Source organism: Mastigoproctus giganteus, chromosome 5 (genome assembly GCF_048544385.1).
Source record: "Mastigoproctus giganteus isolate SK-2022 chromosome 5, ASM4854438v1, whole genome shotgun sequence".
In the NCBI taxonomy this organism is placed as follows: Eukaryota; Metazoa; Arthropoda; class Arachnida; order Uropygi; family Thelyphonidae; genus Mastigoproctus; species Mastigoproctus giganteus.
The window spans coordinates 14,849,974-14,873,297 of NC_143579.1; the positions used below are offsets into that span (position 1 = coordinate 14,849,974).

Below are 23,324 nucleotides of genomic sequence, written 5' to 3' on the forward strand. Positions count from 1 at the left end.
GAAAACTTCCACACATTATCCTTTCTCAACTTGAATTTGTGCCACCTCAGCAAGTGGAAGAGTACCATTAACATTCAGCTTACTCAATCCACCTCAATCAGATCTCCCTGTACATCACTCCTAGTCTCAAGATGCTGTAATTTGCAGAACTGAAGCCTTTCTAGGTAAGAGCACCCTTTTGTCCCCTTCACCAGTCTGGTTGCCCTTCTCTGTACCTGTTTCTGCAGATCTACATCCACCACAAAGTGAGGCCTCCGGAACTATATAAGTACTCAAGTTGCAGCCTGACCATGGCCTTATAATACAAAAGGATAATCACCTCCTTATCCCTGCTAGCAAAGTTTCTGTATATCACTGACAAAACCACATGAGCTGTCCTCGCAACATGCCTACACTGCACAATTACCCCAAGGTCTTTTTCATTCTCCACTACCCTGAGTGTACTATAGTTGATAAGTTACTCTGGGGTTACTGCTACCCATATGCAGTACCCTGCATTTGTCAATGTTAAACTTCAACTGTCACTTCTCAGCCCATCAACCCAATTTTTCTAGATCTTGTTGCAGTTCCTCACCGTAATGATTGTCATTAATCACCCTTCCTACGTTTGTCATTTGCAAACTTAAGACATTAAGCCTTATATACCTTCATCAATTTCATTGATAAATACTGAAAACAACAATGGGCCCAGCAATGAAACCTGGGGAACTCCACTAATAACAGTTGTTTTTTTTTTTTTTTTTTTGGTTTGGTTTTTTTTTTTTAGGAGCATTAGCAACTAAGGCCATATTGCTCCGGGATATGCGGTGCTCATTCCCTGACCTTTCCGCATCCTCCGTATTTGGTGGTGACGGGCTTGAACCCCGGTCTAATCAAGAAGCATGTGCTACGCACTGCTGCTCCTTCCCACCTGGCTACGGAGGCGCCCCACTAATAACAGTCCACAAAGAGCAGTGCCCATTGATAACCACTCTGTCTTCTTCCACTTAAATATTCCTTTATTCAAAGCAGTAACTTGCCCTTAATACCACTGCTCCAATTTGTGCAGCAGTCTTTTAAGTGCAACAGTATCAAAAGCCTTCCTGAAATCCAAGTATATGATGTCAATATTATTTTTTTCCATCCAGTTCATTTGGAATCATAGTAACCTATCAGATTGGTTAGACAAGGTGGCCGTTTAACAAATCCATGCTGTGACTGCAGTATGATTGCATGACTGTCCAGATAGTTCTGCATTACTTCTTTAACCAATAATTCCATTATTTTCCCTGGAATAAATGTTAAGCTAACAGGTCTATAATTTTGAAGATACATTTGCACATCTCCAGTCCATAAGACCTCCCCTGAATCCAATGATGCTTGCTCTCGAATTATGGCTAAGGGTTTGCTTACCTCTTTTGCTATCCTCCCTTAATATAATTGGATAGATTCCATCCACCTCAAGTTCCTTTTTTTATATCCATCTTTAACAAGTTTTCCCCGTTTCCTTTCAGTTATCACAAAATCATTTAGCTTCTTATTATGAGTTTGATAAACTTTTGGCATCCCCTTCCCTAAAGATTTACATTCCTCATGAATGCAGATGCAAAATACCTATTCAATTTGTCCACAACCTGAGCAGGGTCATCAATACTCATCCCATAGACATCAAGTGGCCCAATGTGATTCAACCCCTTCCTTGTAAGTACTGTTAATATAAGCATACAAGTCTTTGCTGTTTTTCTTTGCCAGAGACATCATAATCTGCCCTATGACTTGATTATAGACTAACTTATACCTACCATAGGCTTCTTTATCATCTGATAATTTATATGCACCCATGCACTTTTCTTCTCTGCCACATGGCTCAGTAGTTATTCTGACATCCATTTAGGTCTAAGCCTTGAATAGCACTTCTTTGTTGGTATGAAAAGCTTAGCAGTTTCTTTGACTACTTCTTTGAATAATTTCCATTTAGGATTTCCTGTTGGTAACATCATCAGTTGGTCCCACTACACAGAATTTAAAAACAGACTGAGACCACTGTAGTCACCCTTACGAAAGCAAAAGCCTTTACCCTTGACAGTGGTCATTCCTTTAATTAAATTCTACACTAATACACTGTGATCGCTGCCACCCAGTGGATCTTTTACCTGCAGATTCTTACTGCATTAAGAATCACTGCTGAAAACCAGACTAAGAGTATTGTTTCCTATTGCTGCCTCTCTAACATGCTGCTATAGAAAACAGTCATTCAAGAAATCCACAAGTCTTGCTAGTGAGTGCGTAAGTAACCAACCCACAACTTCCAGTCAAAATCTGGAAAGTTAAAATCCCCCATTGAGACATTCTCTTTTGCTGGCCCACTCTATTTCTCTGTACAGTTTGGTACAGTCATTAGGCCTATAACACACTCCTTTGGTATGTTATCTTATATCATACCAAACTGACTCAACGTTGCGCTCGTCACCTCTATCAACTGGATGCATTGCCTTAGATTTCATGTGCTTCTTAACTAAGAGCATAACCCCTCCACCTCTCCTGTCCTTCCTGTATACATTGTACTCCCCCACATTCAATTTCAGCATCACATATGTATGAGTGACACTGTTTCTGCTATTCCTACAACGTTTGCACTTAGATGACTTAATCAGTATGTAAAATTCATCAAATTTATTTACAATGATTCTAGCATTAGTGTACATGCATGTTCTTACTCTTAGTTACCCTAACACAGCCCCTGTATTTATTTGTTCCATGATGACCCACAGCAGGGTCTGAAATCCCAGACACCTTGCTTTCCAGGCTGCTGAATGTACCAATAGTAGCAATGCAAGAATAACTTTCACCTCTGCCTGTGGCTTTAGTTAAGCTGTTAGTCTGTGTATCCCCCCACCAAGCTAGCAGTTTTCCAACACACCTATCACTACCTCAATAGCATCAGCAAATATTCTTGCACTCCCATCCCTGTAAAAACAGTCTCTCAAGCACAGACCATGCAGAAAAAAATTCTACCCCATGAGCTTTGCACATTCTCTCCAGGGCTGAATTGATTGACAAGGCTCTCAACATATACTCCTATTGTGTCTGAGCAGAACTGAAGACACTTTCAAATTCAATCCTAACTCGCAGGTGCCTCTGTAGCCAGGTGGAAAGGAGCAGTAGTGCATAGCACACGCTTCTTGATTAGACCGGGGTTCGAGCCCGTCACCACCAAATACGGAGGATGCGGAAAGGTCAGGAAATGACTACCGCATATCCTGGAGCAATATGGCCTTAGTTGCTAATGCTCCTAAAAACCAAAATAACATAACCTAACTCGCAACTTTTTCCCAACATTGCTAGTACTTGTTAAGTACTAGCAATGTTGGGAAATTGTTATATATGTTGGCACTAATATCATTAATTCCAACATATATAACAATACCACATTTTGTGTCCTTAAAAAATGATATCTACTCTACAAAGTCATCTACTTTTGCCCCTGGCAGACATACCCTGGTCTTATTCTGCCTATCCTTCTTGCACAACATATTTCCCGTTTCCCTGACAATAACTAGCTCCTGCTTGACCAGTGTATTCTGCCATGGCAATTGCCGCTGTGTTGTCTGATGCACAAGGGTGAGCTCTGGCACTGAATTCGGCAGCTGAGTGCTTGACGGGCCCACCATTTTAATTCTTTTATGGGCATTTATCCTACTCTTCAAACTCTCATAAATGCCCATCTGAATGCTGAGTTGGGTCTTAATTTCTTCACATTCCCTGCACCTAGCACACCAAAGACATCCCCCCCCCCCTCCCTTGGCTGGATCATGTCACGTTCCAGAAAGGTCCATGGAAAGTGGAATTTGTCAAAATTATGAATTCTGGATCAAACTTAAGTGTTGAACAGTTATAGGCAATTATCTCCCTAAGCTTGCTGACAAATTAATTTTAAGCCTCACAACCAAAGTAATTCATGCAATAAATATGATTTTTTTTATTTTTGGAAGATATTTAATGAATATAACATATGCCTGATATTAATTTTAAGTTAAAAAAAAAACGCCATAATATATAGAAAGACTATTTTACACATACACTGGCTGCACTTATCCAAAATAACTGATTGGGCGTATACTTCAGTCCCGGTAAGGCATCTTCAGCTCCGTTGTCCTTCGTCCAAGCTTGGTATGCCTGTAAATAAAAATAAAAAAAAATATACCATAGTTATATATATATATATATATATATATATATATATATTTTTTTTTTTTTTTTTTTTTTTTTTTTTTTTTGTAAAGTGGCATGTATGTGACTACAAAAATATTTCAGATCAAACTTTTGTTTGATCCCCCCACAAACAGAAAAGAATAGTGGGATGATATACTTTATTCCTTATATATCTATAAGAAAATACATGTGAAGAAGATTTTTCCAAAGAACAAAAGTAGAAGTGATAAATGAGGAAAAGTTAATCCAGTGACCTTAGAGTTGTAACTGTGAAAGATATAAACTTGAGACATATTCAGAGTTTTGGAAGAAAGAAGGAAGTGGAATTACAGATGCTAATTCAGAAGAACAGTTTCTATGGAAATATCTGTAGAAAAGGCATACAGCTGAAGGCAAATGTGTGTGTAATAGGGGCTGGACATTGGTCGTATTGGGCTTTTCTGTTAGCACAATCTATTATAAACAGGTAGTAAACTCGATTCTATTGCATTTGCGAAAATACAAATAGCTGGAATTGTGTGGGTTTTTACGATAATAGGATGAAGTGTGTTTCCTCTTCACTGCAATCTTCAATCATATAAAAAACAAATTTTCAGAATCTTCATTTTTTTTAACTTTGTAAACTTGTTACTCCATGCGAATCGTGTTAGTTGCAATCTTGTGTGTACCTTGTGCGTACCAAATTTATAAAGAAAAGAGAAGAGAAGAGATTATCTTGGAAACAAGTGCATCTTAAAGCATTTCTGAAGAAGAATACTCCTTGTACAACAAACCAACAATGAGTGATCAACAAGTGTGCATTTAGCCTATGATAATGAAGAATAAACATTAACATTTTGAAGTCATAAATAATTTCTTTAAATTATAATTTGCTTGATTTTACAGGCTGTTTTCATTCCTTTGGATAAATCAATGATTGTTTAAACAAACTAATTAGCTAACTAATTGCATTTTTAAGAACGTAATCCCTGTTTTTAACATTGTCTATGGGAAATAAATTCTCGCTTTACAAGTTTTTGTTTTACAAGCGCGCGCTAGGAACAAATTAACTCATAAAGTTGGGAACTACCTGTATTTGCAAATCATAATTGTAATATTCATGATATTGGTAATTGTATTCAGATTTGTAATCCTGTCTATTGTTATTCCCCCAACAGCATGGTCTGATAATGAGTATTGGTTAGATACCTGAAACGTTACCTTAATGTATAGTAGTTTAGGCGAATAACTTAAACTATATTATTAATTTCACGTAGTATAAGGGTAGTATTATATTTAGTAATAATCTTAATTTTTTTTTTTGTTTTGAGAAATAAAATATGACCAGGGTTTCAGAGGGAATGAAGTTAACTAAATTTTCCTTTCCCAGTGGAGAATTATCTAAAAATCAGACATTAAGGAACTGATATATTTTTGAGAAGTTGTCACTGTTGTGTGTACAGCAAGGTTTCTAAAACTGGAAGGAGAAATTTAGTGGACTGTCATCAGCAAAAGAAGTAATACTCTTCAGAAAACAGGCTACCTAATTCCAAGAAATGGAAAGAAGACCTTAAGATACAAGCTGTAGAAGACTTTTATGCCTAACAAACATATTCAAAAGTCTCAAAAACTCTGAGAGTAAATGCTTGAGTTTATTAAAACTTTTCCACTGAATTTGTCAAAAATGTAAGTAACATGGCAAGATATCACCAGAGGATCAACACTGATCCATATTGGGATCATTAATCAGATGAAAAGTTTCACAATAGTGAAAGCATTGTTGATGGATTTCTCCATTACTTTTGAAAGAGATGAGGTAAGTGCAACAGGGATGATAACTGGAATAGAAGAATTAGTTGTGCTTTACTGTACCAGTTTTTTTATTTTTTTGCTTAATATCTGAAACACAGGTAAAAAAAGTAGCTTTATCCATAAAGCAGAACTAATGTAAATGCACAGATATTTTTAAACTTACCCTGAATGCCTCTTTTAGGCCTCCATTGTCTGCAATATTTTCTCCCTGAGTATTAATTCCATTCACCTAGAATGTACAAAAAGGTAGTTTGAAAGGCCAAAAATGTATAGTAAGAGCTGTATAAAAGTTTAACACTATATTCACCAAGAGTATTTAACAGAAAATCAACTTCATTACATTATTGAATAAAACTTATCACTTCAAGATAGAGAAGATTAGATTGTTAAGCAATTTTTGGATAAAGAAGATGTACTCCTTTTATATGGTAAGGACTAAAACTATGTACATTTCTAGAATAAAGTATCAATGAAGAGGACATAGTAGGTATTTATACAAGATACATTTCAAGCCACTTATCTTCTATTCAATAAGAATAGGAGGTAAGTGAACCGTGTCTATCCTGGTACTGTTTAAATTATTATTTCCTGATAAGCTAGTGTTAGGAGAAGACAAAAAAATCTGATTTTCTGTACCTTCCTAAATTTAGGCAAATTTTTACTTCATATGGTTAAAAATTTTTTTCTCATTTCCCCAGAGTGGGAAGACCAGCCAGGTTTAGTGCTACCACATTTGTTTCAAGTTATTTTGCAACAATGGGAGAATTGCACTCATTCACTAAGAAATATTTCTCACGTGTTTGCTGCTAATTTTACTTTCCGTCTAACTTAAGAAATATTTAGTCTTGAAGCAATATATTACTGCTTATATAAAATTATATGAAAACATGTGAGAAATCCTTGAGGGGGTGCAAAAGTTATAACTAGCCTTGTTTCAGAGTGGGTTGAATGTACTGCATTGAGTTTTTTTTAGTGAGTCTCCATGGGAAGTTAGATACTATGTTTTCTTTTCTCCTTTATTATTTATTTATTTATAGATTTTACAAAGATGTATTATTTTTGGATGATCTTTAATTATTGTATCAAACACATTTTGGAGAACAGTAAGAATAAAGGGAATGTGATGATGCAAGAAGTATACAAATCAAATACCAGAAAACAATATGGTGTGTCATCTATTATGATGGCTATTCACCCTGATTTTGGATGAAAATCAGTGTGGGTAGCCATCACGTTATATTGAAACTACTTTGACCTGTCATTTGTCCATTTCTTCAAAAGGACACACTCTGCTCCATACTTGCTAATATTTTATTTTATTTTATTTTTTATTTTATTTTATTAATAACAAGATACACAACAGGTAACCATTAACAGTGTATCTGAGATCAGATCAATAAACATAATAACAATAATGTGAAATCCTACAGGACGATAAACATTGATATAGATTCAAACAATAAAAGCATATGTACAAAAGAGGATTGCGTTAAGTTAAGTTACCGGTAAAACAAGTAATAATTAATCCGTTAGAGAACAGAAAAATAATATAACAAATAATAATAAACTACAATAATTAGATGTGAGCTAGTCACTTTGCAGTTTAAGTGAAGAGGCAAACTTGTGGATGGAGTTCATCAGTGATTGGGAGTTGTCAAAGAAGTCAATGCGAGAGTCGTTTGCTGATTTGCTGATTCTGTTCAGTGGACTGAACTTCATAAAGTCCGTGTTGGCAGAGTCAAGGCGAAACGGTGTAAGGTTCCTGACTTGTCTACAAGGAGCATTGAAGTTTATTTTACTCAGGATATCAGATGCTTCGTAAATTCCAGTGATTACTTTGGCTAGAAGGGCGATGTCAGCAGTAACTCTTCTAGTGCACAGAGGCCTCAGATGAAAGTAATCACACAGCGATTCATAATACACTGAGTGATAGAATAGAGGATTGCGGTACGTGAGGTAACGGACAAAGTTTTTTTGGACTGCTTCAATTTTGTTAGTTAAAATCTTTGTGTGAGGATTCCAGATGGGTGAACTGAATTCAAGGATTGGCAGAACAATAGTTTTATAAAGGATAACCGCATATCTGTAGTTTTTGAACTTGTATGTGTTCCGTTTGATGGATCCCAGTGTTTTGAATGCTTTGCTGGTGATTTTAAGGACATGGGCATCGAATTTAGCACTGCTGGAAAAGAGAATCCCTAAGTCGTTAACTTGGTCACACCTTTCGATGATCACAGAGTTAATACTATACTCCGTATTCATTAGTTGTGGAGATCTGCAAGATGAGAAAGAGATAACTTTGCACTTCGAGGGGTTAGCAGACAAGCCATTCAGAGATAGCCACAGAGAGAATTTATTGAGAGCACATTGAAGTTGTTGAGAATCGGTAGTCTCCTTCACTGCTGAGTAGATCTTAAGATCATCTGCATAGAGAGCAACTTGAACATTGGAGGTGTACATGAAAGAAGGAAGATCATTTACGAAAACAATGAAGAGAAGAGGACCTAAGGGAGAGCCTTGTGGTACTCCGCTTAGTGGTATAAAACAGTCTGAGTTCACTTGATCGATGATAACGCTCAAGGAACGATGCGTAATATAGCTGCGTAGCCATGAGAGCAAAGGGTCACGGATACCATATAGCTTAAGTTTTTCCAGAAGTTGTTCGTGCGGGACTTTATCAAATGCCTTGGATATATCTGTGTAGACTGCATCAACTTGTAGGTGGTTATCAAGAGCTTCAGAGGTGTATTGCCAGAAAGGAAGTAAATTTGTGACTACTGACTTGCCACTGCAGAAACCATGTTGATTCTGATCGATAAAAGGCTTGAAGAATTCGAAGAGATGTTTGTGCACTGCTGTGTCGAAGAGTTTAGCCAGGCTGTTTTGCAAGGTTATGGGTCTGTAATCGCATACGTCATTTTTATCACCTTTTTTGAAAATAGGAACTATATTGACCCGCTTAAAGTGCTTAGGATACTTCCCCAGCCTGAGAGACAGGTTGAAGATCCGCAGTATGAGGGGTTTCAATGTAGTGACAGTCCTTTTCCAAAATAAGCCTGGAATGTCATCTGGGCCTCTAGTATAGTCATTTCTCGTGCTTTTTAATGCCGAATTTAAATCTTCATCAGTGATAAAGAGATTAATGAGGATATCATCTTTAACAGGTGTGAAGTCAGGAAATGAGGCAGATCTCAATGTATCATTTGTTTGAATTCTGGAAAAGTGTTTGGCAAACTCTTGAGCAATACTGAATTCGTCAGATAAGAGAATTCCATCTGCGTTACGGAGTTGTAACTTTCTACTGGTTATGTTCTTATGCTTCATGAAATTCCAGAATGGTTTGATATCTCTGTGAGTAAGCAGACTATCCTGAACTGACTCTGTATACATGTTGTAGGAGTTTAATATGAGAGTTTTCACTTCTTTGCGGAGTTGGCTGAATATTTCATAGTATTGACTGTCACATGTTTGCTTATACTTGTTTCTGTAGAATTCTTTGGATTTAATTTTACGTATTAGTTCACTGTTATACCAGTGCGGGTAGGTAGAGCGTGCGGTAAGATGGGATTGAGGAACAATGTCAGATATAACTGAATGGACACAGTTAATCAGGTTGTTGGTGAGCACATCGATGTCATCCATAGCGTCAGCGAGCTGCTTGTCTACGTTTCTTAGAGCTAGGTTGAGCAGAGGCCAGTCAGCCTTTCTGAAATTGAATCGAGGAGTACGGGAGCTGCATTTGAAGTTATGAGAAGTCACTGTGATGTCAAAAGTAATTGGTGAATGATCCGAGTGAAATATGGGGTTGTCGGTGTGAACATCTATATGAGTAGAGGAAAATATTAGGTCGAGGTAGGCATTTTCTCTGGTTGGAAAGTTGCAAATTTGTTCCAGACCATAGCTGTGAAGCATATTAAAGAGAGCCCTAGTCTGCAGTGATGGAGAAGAAGATCCTAAATTGGCCATTTGACAGTTAAAGTCACCCAAAACCATTGCTATGTCGGCAGATTGAATTAGTGGGAAGATTGATTCCAGCGAGCTTTCTAAGTACTGGAGGTCTATATTAGTTATGGGAGGTGGAAAATAAAGCAATACTATTAAAACCTTTAACTTGCCAAGATGAAGAAGGCAGTATACTGATTCAATATTTGTGAAATTTGATGTAGTTTCACAGAGTATATGGTTAGAATGTATAATAGCTACTCCGCCTCCACGAGATCCTCTGTCCTTTCTATGGATTGTATATTGTCCATCTATAATCTCCTGATCATCAATATCAATGGAGAGCCAGGTTTCAGTGAGCAGGTAAATGTCGTAAATATGTGAGCCTTGGATTGCTCTGAAGTGGTTTAGGTTGCTAATTATACTCCTGCAATTCTGAAGGTAAACACTGAACAGCTGGGATCTGGGGATTCTATGACGAGAGGAGAACGTAGTATGTGTAGATAGCAGGGTATCTGATTGCTATGCCGGTGGAGAGGAGATTTTGGACTCCCTTGATGGTCTGTCCGTGAAGTGTTTTACTAGAGCCCCTGATAAAAGGGATCTTAGATTCAGCACTTTTTCTGTTTGTGATGGAAGGCATGTTATTATAAAAGATGAGTAGGCGGGACATCGTGTCTTCAGAGAACGGATATCTACTCCGAAACCATATTCTTCTTTAATTAGGTTGATAAGATCTTCAGATTTAGTGGAGGGTCCAAGTCTAGAAAGAAAAATTCGGTCTTTTGTGGGAATAATTGTGATATTATACTTGTGTTTGAGTAACTGAGATTTTTCTGCAGTAGTTACATTCTGTGTTTGATGAGTTATGGCTGGAAGCTTGGAGAAAGCACCTTGAGATATAGATGCTTTAATATTTTCTGACGGTTTGTTCTGTTTTGATCTTTGGTGTGATATTTGAGACTGGCAATCAGAAACAGGTTTGCTCACTGTGGCGGCAGATCTACAGACAGGTTTGCAGACCTCATTAGATGTGGCAGCAGTTATTTTTGCATATGTTGCCTTAACTGATGTTGAAGAGGATTCCGCTTGGTGACTCTGAGCTTGTGAAATAGAAGTACATACAGAACTGTTCCGCAGAGGAGAGTAGGTGGGAGGAGTGGTTCTATTTACATCAGAAGAATCATCTAACAGAGTCTGTTTGGCAATAAATTGCTCAGTTGAATGACTTGAGTCATGAATGTTGGCAGGCTTGGGCAAATTAATATTTGCAGCAGTAGAAGTATTGAGGCCGGTGGAAGGTGAAGATCTGGTCTCAATACTGAGGGCATCGTCAGTTAATGAAGAATTCATATTCACTTTGAGCCCATTGGTGTCGAGAGTAGGTTCAGAATTCTTCCTAGCTTCCCTTAAGTGGCAAGACATAACTGATGTGAGATTTTTAATTTGGGCGTTAATGTCAGAAATTTCAGCCTGTTGATTAGTTAATATTGTTTTTATACCACAGATCTCCGTGTATAGCTCGCTGTTTCCTTCATTAAGTGTATTATAATCCAGGAGAATTTCAGAGTTTGCAGTATGAGGTGCGCTGATTAGATGAGTTTGAATGAGGATTTTCTGCATAGTGTTAAAGAGTAGTTCCTGGAATTCAGTTGATTGCAGAATACCAAAGGTTGGATTCAGAGTTTCCGTAGGGAACGAGTTAGCGCTGAGATCTTCTGACAGCACAGATATATTTGTTTGAGTTGATGCATCTGAGATTTGATGCGACCCCAAAGACAACAAAGAAGGATTAGAGGCTTCATCCATGTACGATTCAGAGTCGGTATTTCTAGTTATTGGCATGATATTTGTCTCAAATGTACTAGAGTACGGCATTTCAACTTTGTTAGCGGAAGAGGAGGAAAGTGACTCAGGTTCCGTGCTGTTTGGCGTTGCAACAGTTATAGGGCTTTTCTGAGAATTTCTGAGTCGACATCTATCACAACAGTATGATTTCCGCCGACTTTTATTTAATTTTTTCAGGTCAGAATGGGTACAGTCATTGCATATTAATTGTTTGCACTCAATACATTGGACAATGGGGTCAGAGCTGGTCCCACAGATGGTGCAGACGTTAGAATTTTGACAGGAGGTAGTATTTGTCATATTGAATTCAGTTACTGTAGTTTTACTAGATAATTTAATATCACCACAGTTGTGGTTTAGCAAGCAATAGGCACTGTGACCAGCCGGTCGCCTTAGTTGCCCTGCAGTGAAATCCACAGGGAGCAGGGGTCTAAGTAGGGAGGGAAGAACAGAGCGGCTAGGCAAAACTAATGCCTGGTCAAGGTCAAGTGTCTGTTGGACACATGTATAAGTTGAACAACAAGATAATGGCTGAAAGCGCTTGTATGGAGTAGCGGAATGAACATGCAGAAATTCATTTAATACTTATCTGTTGTCCGTTCAAATAATACAGTACTTGCACCTGTCAATCCAAGGGCTCTATCCTTATGTGATGGCACTAATAGGAACTTAATACTTTAAATAAAAAACACACAAAACCAGAAAAGTTTACGGAGCATATCATACAGACAGCCGGACACAAGCATCCCCCTAGCGGTTCTACCAATTTCAACATGCTTCCATGCTCTGCTAGGCTTCCTGATTTGTCTCAATTGAACATATCTGGGAATGGTTGGATCTTAGAACCATGTTTGAAACCATCATGGTTTTAAGAGGACAATTTGCATTAAAGATCTTTTGTTTTTATATTTTTTTTCATTTTTGTGCTTATTTGCATACAAAAGAAAAACCAACCTACATGTTTTAAGGTAGGGCAAATATTCTGGCAGTGATTGTATATATTGAAATTTGTCTAATTTTGTGATAGAAACTTTAGGAAAAATCCAACAAATTATTTAATCAGATAATGTCACCTGATTAACTATTTAATCAGGTGAAGAGGTTTAATTTATAAGAACCTCAGAAGTAGGACCTGTAATATTATAAAACAGTGTGTTGTGATTTTTAAGAAAATTTCAATCTACATTTAAATTTTTAATTAAATATAGCTCATTCTTTCTAAGCTACCTTCATTCCATTTTCTGGAACCGTGTAATTTCCATATTGTTGAATGATGCATTGTGCTCTGTCTCGAAACTTGCTATCCGTTACAGAATCCCACCAGTTGACATTATTTCCATCCTTATCAAATTGCCTTCCTGTAAATAAAAATATCTGTAAATAAATCGATATTATTTAGCAATAACAGAGCATTAGTAACAAAAATAAAAGGGGACAGTGGGGGGGGGAGAGAGAGAGAGAGATCCCAATTTTAAGATTTCAGAAAACATTTCTGTTCATGTTGAGATTGTACAGTTATCAACAAGTGCTCAGAAAAAAAAATAATGCCAGGAATAAAAGAGAACCTAGTTTTTTTAATGTTGAGAGGCAATGCTTGCAATGTTTAACAAAAAAAGAAAAAAAGAAAGGTGGGTAATCATGATGGTTAATCTAATTAAGAAATATGTCCTTGTATAGAGATTTGAGTGTTGTTGAAGATGAATTATGGCTCACAGATTTATTTTAATGGAAGCATATATAGATTAAGCATTAAGACTAAATTACATAAGCCATCTGCCTCTCCCTTGTTTGAAGAATGACACACAGATAAGCATTTAAGAAATTACATCATCAAATATCCAAGTTGCAGTTGTTAATGAGGTGTAAGTTTTCTCATATAGGAAATGGAATGAAATGATATCATCAGAAGTGGATTATATTTGCAGTCAGTAGCAACAAGTCAATAATATATACGTGGACAAAAGCATTAGTGAAAGAACAGTACACCAGCATAGCTTTAAGAAGTCAGAAGAGTGCCATCACACAGTGAGTGGCCATAAAGTAAATCAGCCACCCAAGTATAAAAGGTAGAACACGCACCATAGGATGAGCATTTTAACTGAATAAGTAGTTCAACAGCTTCATTAATGGATTTTTTCCCCATTGAAGTATCACTTATGAATAACATCGAGCAGAGTGGATTTTGGGAGGTTCAGATGAGTCAATTGCCTGCACAGAAAGGTTACTGATGTGACATCCAACCATCATATCACACTGAAAGTCTATACATTCTGATCCACACCCCATAACGGTTTCTAACTCTGTACAGGCAGACCCACAAGATTTATATTCATATGTTTGAGCCAATATGTGTGCATGAAGGAAAGATATAGTGCACAAAATATTTGTGGAAGGGTGTCAGAATACTGTTCATAATTGGAAAAAAATATGCTGGAGAAACTATACATCCAAAATGGCAACATGTGTCAAGAAAAAGCAGAGTTAAGATTATTCCACGTTAGGCAAGCTGGATATTATTGAACATAAGTGTTGAAGAGGGAATTATTTATTTCTAAAAAAATAAACATAATGAGTTTCAGAGACATTTTTCCATAAACAGTTTTGAATACAAAAAACAAAAAACTTTTCAAAAAAACAGCTAACCCAAGCACAGTACTAAGTACTATAGATTCTAATACTTCTCATGTTTGGGGTTTTCATTAAAAAAAAAAAAAAAAAAAAAAAAGCTTTTCAAATGGATCCTTGAATAGTTTTTAAGAAGCTATTCAAACAGAGTGATTGCATAGATATTTCATGCAAAAGCTCATATGATGCACATCTCAATACAAGCACTTTAACTGCAGTATTTTTAAGGATAAAGTTATTTAAGCTATAGTTTGACTTCTCTGCTAGATCCAAATGTACCAAATTTTTTCTACAAATCATCCAAAAAATAAAAGTATACACAGTAGTAGTCTTCTTATGGTGAAACAAGTACAGCTTCTACCAAGCATGAAGCATTTGTGTCTACATACGCTTAGAAGTGCAACATAAAACACAATGACAACAACAGAGAACTGTAGCTGAGAGAAAGAAAAACTTAGCAGTTTGGGTAATTTCAAAATTACATTACTAGAAGAAGGTCTGAATGCCCTGTCAGATAAATGCCATTAATAAACACTGATTTCTGAAATTAGCATTAGTAGAGGCTTACAAGGAAGCAAGCTTATATAGCATCAGCCAAAAAAAAAAAAAAAAAAAAACCTTCCTGTTTCACCCATCTATTCTCTCCAAAAGTTCAACCTTGAATTTATTTAAGCTGTCAACCTCCACAATGACAGATGGAAGTTTTTTCTAGCAATCAACCTCCCACAGACTAAAGGAAAATTTCCACATATATGTTCTACAACTGTCTTTCCTCAATTTGAATTTATGCCTCTTCAGTTGCAGAATCTGAGCAAGAAGAATCCCATCGCATTGAGCTTGCTCAAACCATTCAAGGCTTACCCTTAAACAGATCACCTTGAAGGTGCCTAGTCTCCAGATGCTGCAATTTACAGAACTTTAAGCCTTTCTTGGTAACAGCAACCCTTTGTTCCACTCGCTAATCTCATTGCCCTTCTCTATACTCATTCCAGAAGCTCTACATCTTTTCTAAAATGAGGTCTCCAGACAGGTATGCAGTACTCAAGGTTCAGCCCGACCATTGTCATATACAAGGGGATAATTATCTCCTTATCCCTGCTATCAAAATTCCAATATGTCATTGACAAAACCCCATGAGCTATTCTTGCAGCCTGTCTGCATTACTCAGAAAACTCCATATCTGACTGCACAATTACCCCCAGATCTTTTTCATTCTCCACTACCCTGAGTGTAGTACTGCACAGTTGGTATGTTACTCTGGGGTTACTGCTACCCATATGCAGCACTTTGCATTTGTCAATGTTAAACTTCAGTTGCCCCCTCTCAGTCCATCTGCTCAACTTTTCTAGATCCTGTTAGTAGCAGACCATCTTTACTGTCATTAACAAACCCACAAACCGTGCTATTTCTGCAAACTTGGACATTAAGTCTGATATATGTTCATCAATATCATTGATAAATACATAAAACAATAGGCCCAACAAGGACCCCTTGGGGGATACCACTAATAACATTAGTCCACAAAGAGCAGTGTCCATTGATTACCACTTTGTCTTCTTCCACTGAACCATCCCTTTATCAATAGCAGCAACTTGCCCTTAATGACATATTGCTCCAACTTGTACAGTAGTCTTCCATGCACAACAGTATCAAAAGCTTTCCTAACATCCAGGTATATAATATCAAAAATATTTTTTGCTACCAGTTCCTTTGTGACCATATCATTAGTATCCAATCAAACTGGTAAGACAAGACTTCCCCTTAAGAAACCCATGCTGTGTCTGAACTATAACTGCAGTCTTGTCTAGATGATACTGCAGTGCTTCTTTAACCAGTGACTATTATTTTCTCCAGAACAGAAGTTAAACTAACAGGTCTGTAATTACTCATGTCACCTTTTATTTCCCCTTTGTGAATTGGGGGTACATTTGCACATCTCCAGTCTGTGGGGACCTCCCCTGAGTTCAAGGATGCCCTCATAATATGGCTAAGGGCCTGTTTACTTCCTTTGCTGCTTCCTTTAATATAACTTGATAGGTCCCATCCACCCCAGGTACCTTTCTTATGTTTAACTTCAACAATTTCTCCTCTACTTTGCTCTCAGTTATTACAAAATCATTTAACTCCCTGTTAGAGTCTGATAAGCTTCTGGCTTCCATTTCCCTAGAGAATTCCTCGTGTGAATGTAGGTGCAAAATACACAGTTTGTCAGCTACCCGAGCAAAATCATCAAAAATCAAACAATCGATATCAAGTGGACCAATATGCATCATCTCCTTCCTTCTAGAGTTAACAGAAGTAAAGAAGTTTTTGCTGTTTTTCTTTGCATTCTTTGTCAAAGATTTCTCGTAATCTGCTTTTTCTGGCCTAACCTCCTTTGTGACTTGCAGACTATCTTATATCTATCATGGGCATCTGTATCTCCTGATAATTTATATGAATCCCATGCATTTTTCTTCTCTGCCATGAGTCTCGTTAGTTCATCTGACATCCATTTAGGCCTAATCGTACATGAATTGCAAAAGTGCATTAGATATCACTGAAAAGAAGGGGAGAGTAAAGTCTATAAAATAAGGAGTGATGTACATGGGATGATTATAATAGTAGAAACTAGGAATCATAGGCAACAATATGTTTTTATTATATCTGATATTTCTCATAATAAATAAACATATTAATAGTTGGAACCCATACATACCTCTGTCATCAAATCCATGAGTAATTTCATGCCCAATCACAAATCCAATAGCACCATAATTCATGTAACTAGATCAGAGTTAAAAAAATAAGTACCTGAAGCAATTTAAATTATTATAAAAATACATAAACTTTCATATATAACACTATTTCTATAGGAAAAAATTACTGCTAGTGCCAAAGATTCATTGCTAAAGATAATGGTAAATTAAACTGCCATATGTAATTATAAGAAAAAGAGATGCAGTATCATAAATAGTGTATCATAATGTTAGGAGTATAGTAAACAGATCTGATGAATTTGAAATATTGGTTAAGTCATAAGACATAAGTGACGTGGAATTTGAAGATGGTGCATACAATATGTACAGGAAGCACAGGAGAAGGGGGAGAAATGCCCTTGGTTAAAAAATGCATAGAATCCAAGGCAGTGCACCCAGATGATGGGTTGGTCAATAAAGTCAGTTTGGTGTGGCATAAACACTGAAATAACTAAAATCAGAGTAGGAGCCAGTGATTGGAATGTCTTAAATGGGGGACTTTAACTTTCCAGATATTAACTGGAACTCGTAGGTTGGTCACTCATATAGGAACAGAAATTTTCTGGATTTATTGGATAACTGTTTTCTACAGCAGCAACAAGTGAAAGCAATACTCTTGATCAGCACTCACTCTTCATGCATAAAGGATATCCAGATAAAGGAACCACAGTTGACAGTGATCATAATATACTGATGGGGATAACTTAAAGATATTACTGTTAAAAGGAGGGGATTTTGCTTTTGTAAAGGTGGATACAGTAGCCTCAGACAGTTTTTAAATTCTATTCAGTGGGACCAACTGATGATGTTACAAACAAAAAAATCTAAATGGGAGGTATTCACAAAGATAATCATAGAATCTAGTAAGCTTTTATATTAACAAAGAGATTGTTCAAGGTGGATGTCATATGAACCTAAATGGATGTCATATGAACTGATAAAAATAGCAGCAGAGAAGAAAAATGCAGAGGGCGATTGAAATTAGCAGGTAACAGAAGTCTACATAAGTACAAACTAGTCTACAGTGAAGTCATTATGGAGGTTATGGAAAATTATGAGAAGTCCTTGCTAAGAGTACAAAGAAAAGTATTATTATTAATAGCCATATGGTGCAAGTAAGCCTGAGGCTTATGCTGCACCAGCCAAAAAAAAAAAAAACTGAGTACCTTGAGAGAGAGAGAGAAGAAGGAGGAGGGAATCATCAAAAAAGAGAAGAATGATGATACCCAGCTCAGGACCCTAGGTGTGCCAAGCCCACACTCACCAGATGTGAGCCCCTGGGTATAGCAAAGAAAGTAGCAAAATAGAAAACAACAATGGTCCCAACACAGCACCTTAGGGGACTACACTAATAACATTAGTCCATAATGAGCAGTGTCCATTGATTACCACTCTATCTTCTCTCACTCAACCATCCTTTTGTCCATAGCAGCAACTTGCCCTTGATATGCCATACAGCTTCAATTTGTACAGCAGTCTTTCATGTGCAACAGTATCAAAAGTTTTCCTGAAATTCAAGTACAAATATGATATCAAAATTATTTTTTGCATCCAGTTCCTTTTAACCACATCATAGTATTCAATCAAACTGGTCTGACAAGATTTCCCCTTAGCAAACTCATGCTGTGTCTGAAGTTTAACTGCAATCTTGTCTAGATGATTCTGCAATGCTTCTTTAACCAGTAACTCCATTATTTTCCCTAGAACAGAAGTTAAACTGGTCTGTATTTACTCGTGTCACCTTTTGTGAATTGGAGCTATATTTGCATATCTCCAGTCCATGGGGACCTCCCCTGAATCCAAGGATGCTCTCATAATTATGGCTAAGGGTTTGCTTACTTCCTTTGCTGCCTCCTTTAATATAACTTGATAGATCCCATCCACCCCAGGTGCCTTTCTTACATTTAACTTCAACAATTTCTCCTTCACTTTCCTTCCAGTAATCACAAAGTCATTTAGCTCATCGTTAGAGTTTAATATACCTCTGGCCTCCCCTTCCCTAAGGAATTCCTCACATGTGAATGTAGATGCAAAATACCCATTCAGTTTGTTAGCAACTGAGCAGGATCGTCAACAGTTGAACCATCGATATCAAGTGGACCATTTGATTTATCCCTTTCCTTCTAGAGTTTACATAAATAAAGAAGTCTTTGTTTTTCTTTGCATCCTTTGCCAAAGATTTCTCATAATCCACCTTCGCTTGCCTAACCTCCTTTGTGACTTATTACAGACTAGCTTATATCTACCATAGATCTACCATAGAATGAATTTTGTGTTGCCTGATAATTTATATGCATCCCGTGCATTTTTATTCTGTGCCACGAGTCTCATTAGTTTATCTGACATGCTTTTTTGCCTAAACCTTGGACAGTATTTCGTATTTGATATGAAAAGCCAAGTAGCTTCCATGATTAATTTGAATGTTTCCTATTTAGAATAGGCTGATGGCAACATCATCAGTTGGCCCCACTGTATAGAATTTAAAAACCATCTAAGACCACTGTAGTTACCTATATGAAAGCAAAAACCCTTCCCTTTACCCTTGATAGTAGTTACATCTTTAAATAAATCCCACACCAATACATTGTAATCACTGCCTCCTAGTGGTTGCTCTATCTGCAGATTCTTAATGCATGAATAATCAATAATCACTGCTGATAATCAGATCAAGTTCTCTATTTGTTTGTTCATGCAATAACATGTTTATTTATAGACTCAGTGCATTTCAGTGACTGTAACAGTAATGTGTCACTTTACTGTTTATTATACACTGATGGTGGTCACTGGATAGGATTGCTTATTCCTCTATATAAGATGATGATGATGAGACATCACTTAGAATACTGCTTTCATATTTGGAGGCTATGCCTAAAGAAACATATAGCACTTTGGATGTTCAAAGAAGAGTTAACAAACTTCAGAGGGGGCACTAATCATTGTCATTTTGAAAAAGTGTAGAAGACACAGACTGCAAATCTTATCTAATGGAGCTGAGTACTACATAAAAACCAACAAAAGACTGTACACATTCTGTAGATTATGGGTTAGGAATCTGTTCTGTATTCTTACTGCACTCTAGTGAAGTAGTTTTCAATTAAGTGTGCTTGAAAATATTGTGGAGTACACAGAATGAATGAGAAAAAAACATTTCATTATTAAATTTTTTAATTAAAAAATTTAATTATTAAAAATAAATTTAAAATATTGAAAAAATTATTGTATTTCCTTTTATCTGCTAGATATATGCTCAATTACTTTTAATTGTCACCACATATTAAAAATAGGAGCATCTATCATGTATATGAGACATACTTTCAAAAATATTCAGTGACCAACATTTTTACTGAACAGCTCTAGTTAAAACACAAAACTCATTTAAACTTTAATATTATATTTCAAAATAAAATATCTTACTTTGGTCTATCTTTATTAAAGAAAGTTCCTTGTAAAATACCAGCAGGAAATTCTGAAAAATGAAAAAATAAGATTCTACTATTTATGGACCCAAATGAGTAAAGTAATAAATGACCATACATACCTAATAAAGTGGCCACTTTATTAGGAACACCTACCTAATAGCAAGTAGGTCCCTCCTCATAGCTATCACAGAACATCCTGGATTCATTGTAGCATGGACTCAGAATGGTGTAAAAAGTGTGGCTGCTGGCTCATGGTGATTTGATTGCCATCCCAGAACTGTTGAAAATTGGATGGTTGCACATCTCTACTTGAAAGAGACTCATTCCATCTCATACCATACGTGTTAATTTGATTGAGATTTGGTGAATGTAACACTGAGGAGACCAGTACATAGGCTGTGTTCAGTCATCTTCCTGGAATGAACTAGTTTTGTACAATCCTGACATTGTGTGACATGATACATTATCCTTTTGGAGGAGCCTATTTGTAGAGAATCACTGCAGCTATGAAGGGATGTGCTTGGTTGGAAACAATTTTCAGATAACCTGTGCCATACAAATATTGCTCAACTGGTATCAAGGGGCCCAATGTGCACCACAAAATCACCATTTTGTTGCCACAACAGCCTGACTGTTGGCACCTGGAAGGATTAATCAATCTATAGCTGCATGCAGCTTTTGTCATATTTTAGTCCTGCCATTAGTGTGAAACAGCAAGAACTGCCAGACCAGGCAACATTTTTCCAATTCTCTCCTGTCTAGTGTTGGTGGTCCCATTGTAACTGCATACCTTCTTGCTCATTTCTGACAGGAGTTGAATACCTAGATCAGTTGGCAGCTGTGATGCTGCATCCATAATAAGGAATGGCAAGTCGCTGTTTTTGACTGACTAGCTGTTCCGTTACTCTGCACAAGTCTTCTTGGCCTCTTGAATCACTGAGCTGTTTCTAACCACAGGATCACCTTTAGCTGGTTATATCTGATTATTGACCAATCTTGATAGAATAAATACTACCGTGCCACATTCAAAGCCACTTAAATCTTTTTGTTTGTCCATTCTCACAATTTCACACATGCAGCGTCCCTGTTATTCAGTCCACCTGCCTTTATATCACATAGTATAAACATGATGCTGTCAAGGAAGGACTGTTCCATTTCATGAAAGGGTAGGTGTACTTAATAAAGCACCCAGTCAGTGTATATGACTGAAGTAAACTGTTGATTTATAATTAAATTACCAATAAATAATTTAATTTTGAGAATTTATAGAAGTAATAAGTTATTAAAAACTTTTAAATGTTTTGATGAAAAATCCTAACTAAAAGAACATAAGCTTATAAAAAATAATGCTAATTACTTGAAATTAGTAAAAAATTCAGAGCTACAAGGCTCAATAACTTCCACGATTTTTTTAATATATTAAAAAGTAAGAGATTACCTCAATCTTTTTCGTGGAATGCTTCCAGTCAATTCTCTCCCAAATGTGATGAATAAAATAAGATGAAAAAAACAAATTAATGAATTCCCCAACTCATAGACATATGACCAAATCTGATGCGCAATGGAATCGAAAGCCGAGAGCCCAACCCGACCCTGAAACACATCAAACTACCGCAGCAAGACCATGAGTGCGAGAAGACATTGTGTCAGAATAAATAGTTAAAACTGCTTCCGATAATAAATAATTAAAATCACAATTAAAAAGATTAAAACACTATTAAAATTAAAAGGATTAAAAGTTACAATTTGGATGAATACTCAAATTAAATGAAATGCAGAGCTGTTTCCCTTCCTTAAGCAGACCACGCTTTTCAGTTGATCGCCATGTTCACAGGATGGGAATGTCACAAAGTGTTTGTGTGTGTATTTGACTCTGAAATAGAGAGATTATTTATATTAGCGCATGCATAAAAAGGACAAGAAATCTGAAATTAGGTAAGGCCGTCGCACATTGATAGAATTTTCGTGTACTTTCATTTCAAGCGTTTTGGTGATCAATAATTTTATGTAATTGTGTTGTATATTTAAAATTACTGCTTCATTGAATAAAAATACATGACCATCATTGACCGCATGAAAGGCCAACTCCAATGCGTTCGTGCACAACGTGCGGACGGAAGCAGCATGTTGCTTGACACGTAAATCTAAGGTGTAGCACGTGGAACCCTTGCGTACGATGAATCACACTGACTACACGAAATCTTGTACACGAGATCATTTACCTGTGCCGAGCAAAGGAAGAATTGTGTGATTTTTTTTAATATATTATGGACCTTCTGCATGGGCCTGGCTATAATTTTGAATTTAGTATTTCTAAAGAGTTTATTAAGTTGCCTGTACCATTGTTCAACATAGAGTATGGAAATAAAACGTTTTATTAATGGGTATCATATTTATTGTTTTATTTTTAGCCCGTAATCTGATTCGATTTATAATTGAGTGAGGATAGCCTCTATTTAAAAACCTGTTTTTTTTTTTTTTTTATGTAAACCCCAAACACGAGAGGTATTAGAACCTATAGTACTTAGTACCGTGCTTGGGTTGGTGGTTGAGAAGACGAAAGAAGATATTTGTTGACATTGGACTTGAACTTCTGTAGACTGCAATTTTCAGAAAATACATATGAAGGAAGGTTGTTCCAGAAAACGGCAGTTGAATGACTAAACAAGGAAGATGAAAAGTTGGTTCTGTGAGTTTTAAGTTGGACAGTAAATGGATGTTGGCACGTGTTTAGGCTGTTTTGAAAGAGAGAGCAGGAATTATAGAAGCC

General features: G+C 36.6%; 1 protein-coding gene across 1 annotated transcript in view; it reads right to left on the reverse strand.

The window, feature by feature from the left end:
• LOC150085193 (neprilysin-2-like) overlaps window positions 1-23,324 on the reverse strand; it is a 209,852-nt gene that overhangs the window by 8,618 nt on the left and 177,910 nt on the right. Inside the window, exons 15-19 of the mRNA XM_090373920.1 lie at window positions 20,550-20,601; window positions 17,096-17,163; window positions 13,000-13,130; window positions 6,146-6,211; window positions 4,060-4,155 (exon numbers count right to left, since the gene is read on the reverse strand). Coding sequence (XP_090230046.1) covers window positions 4,060-4,155; window positions 6,146-6,211; window positions 13,000-13,130; window positions 17,096-17,163; window positions 20,550-20,601 — 413 coding nt within the window. The remainder of the gene's footprint in view (window positions 1-4,059; window positions 4,156-6,145; window positions 6,212-12,999; window positions 13,131-17,095; window positions 17,164-20,549; window positions 20,602-23,324) is intronic.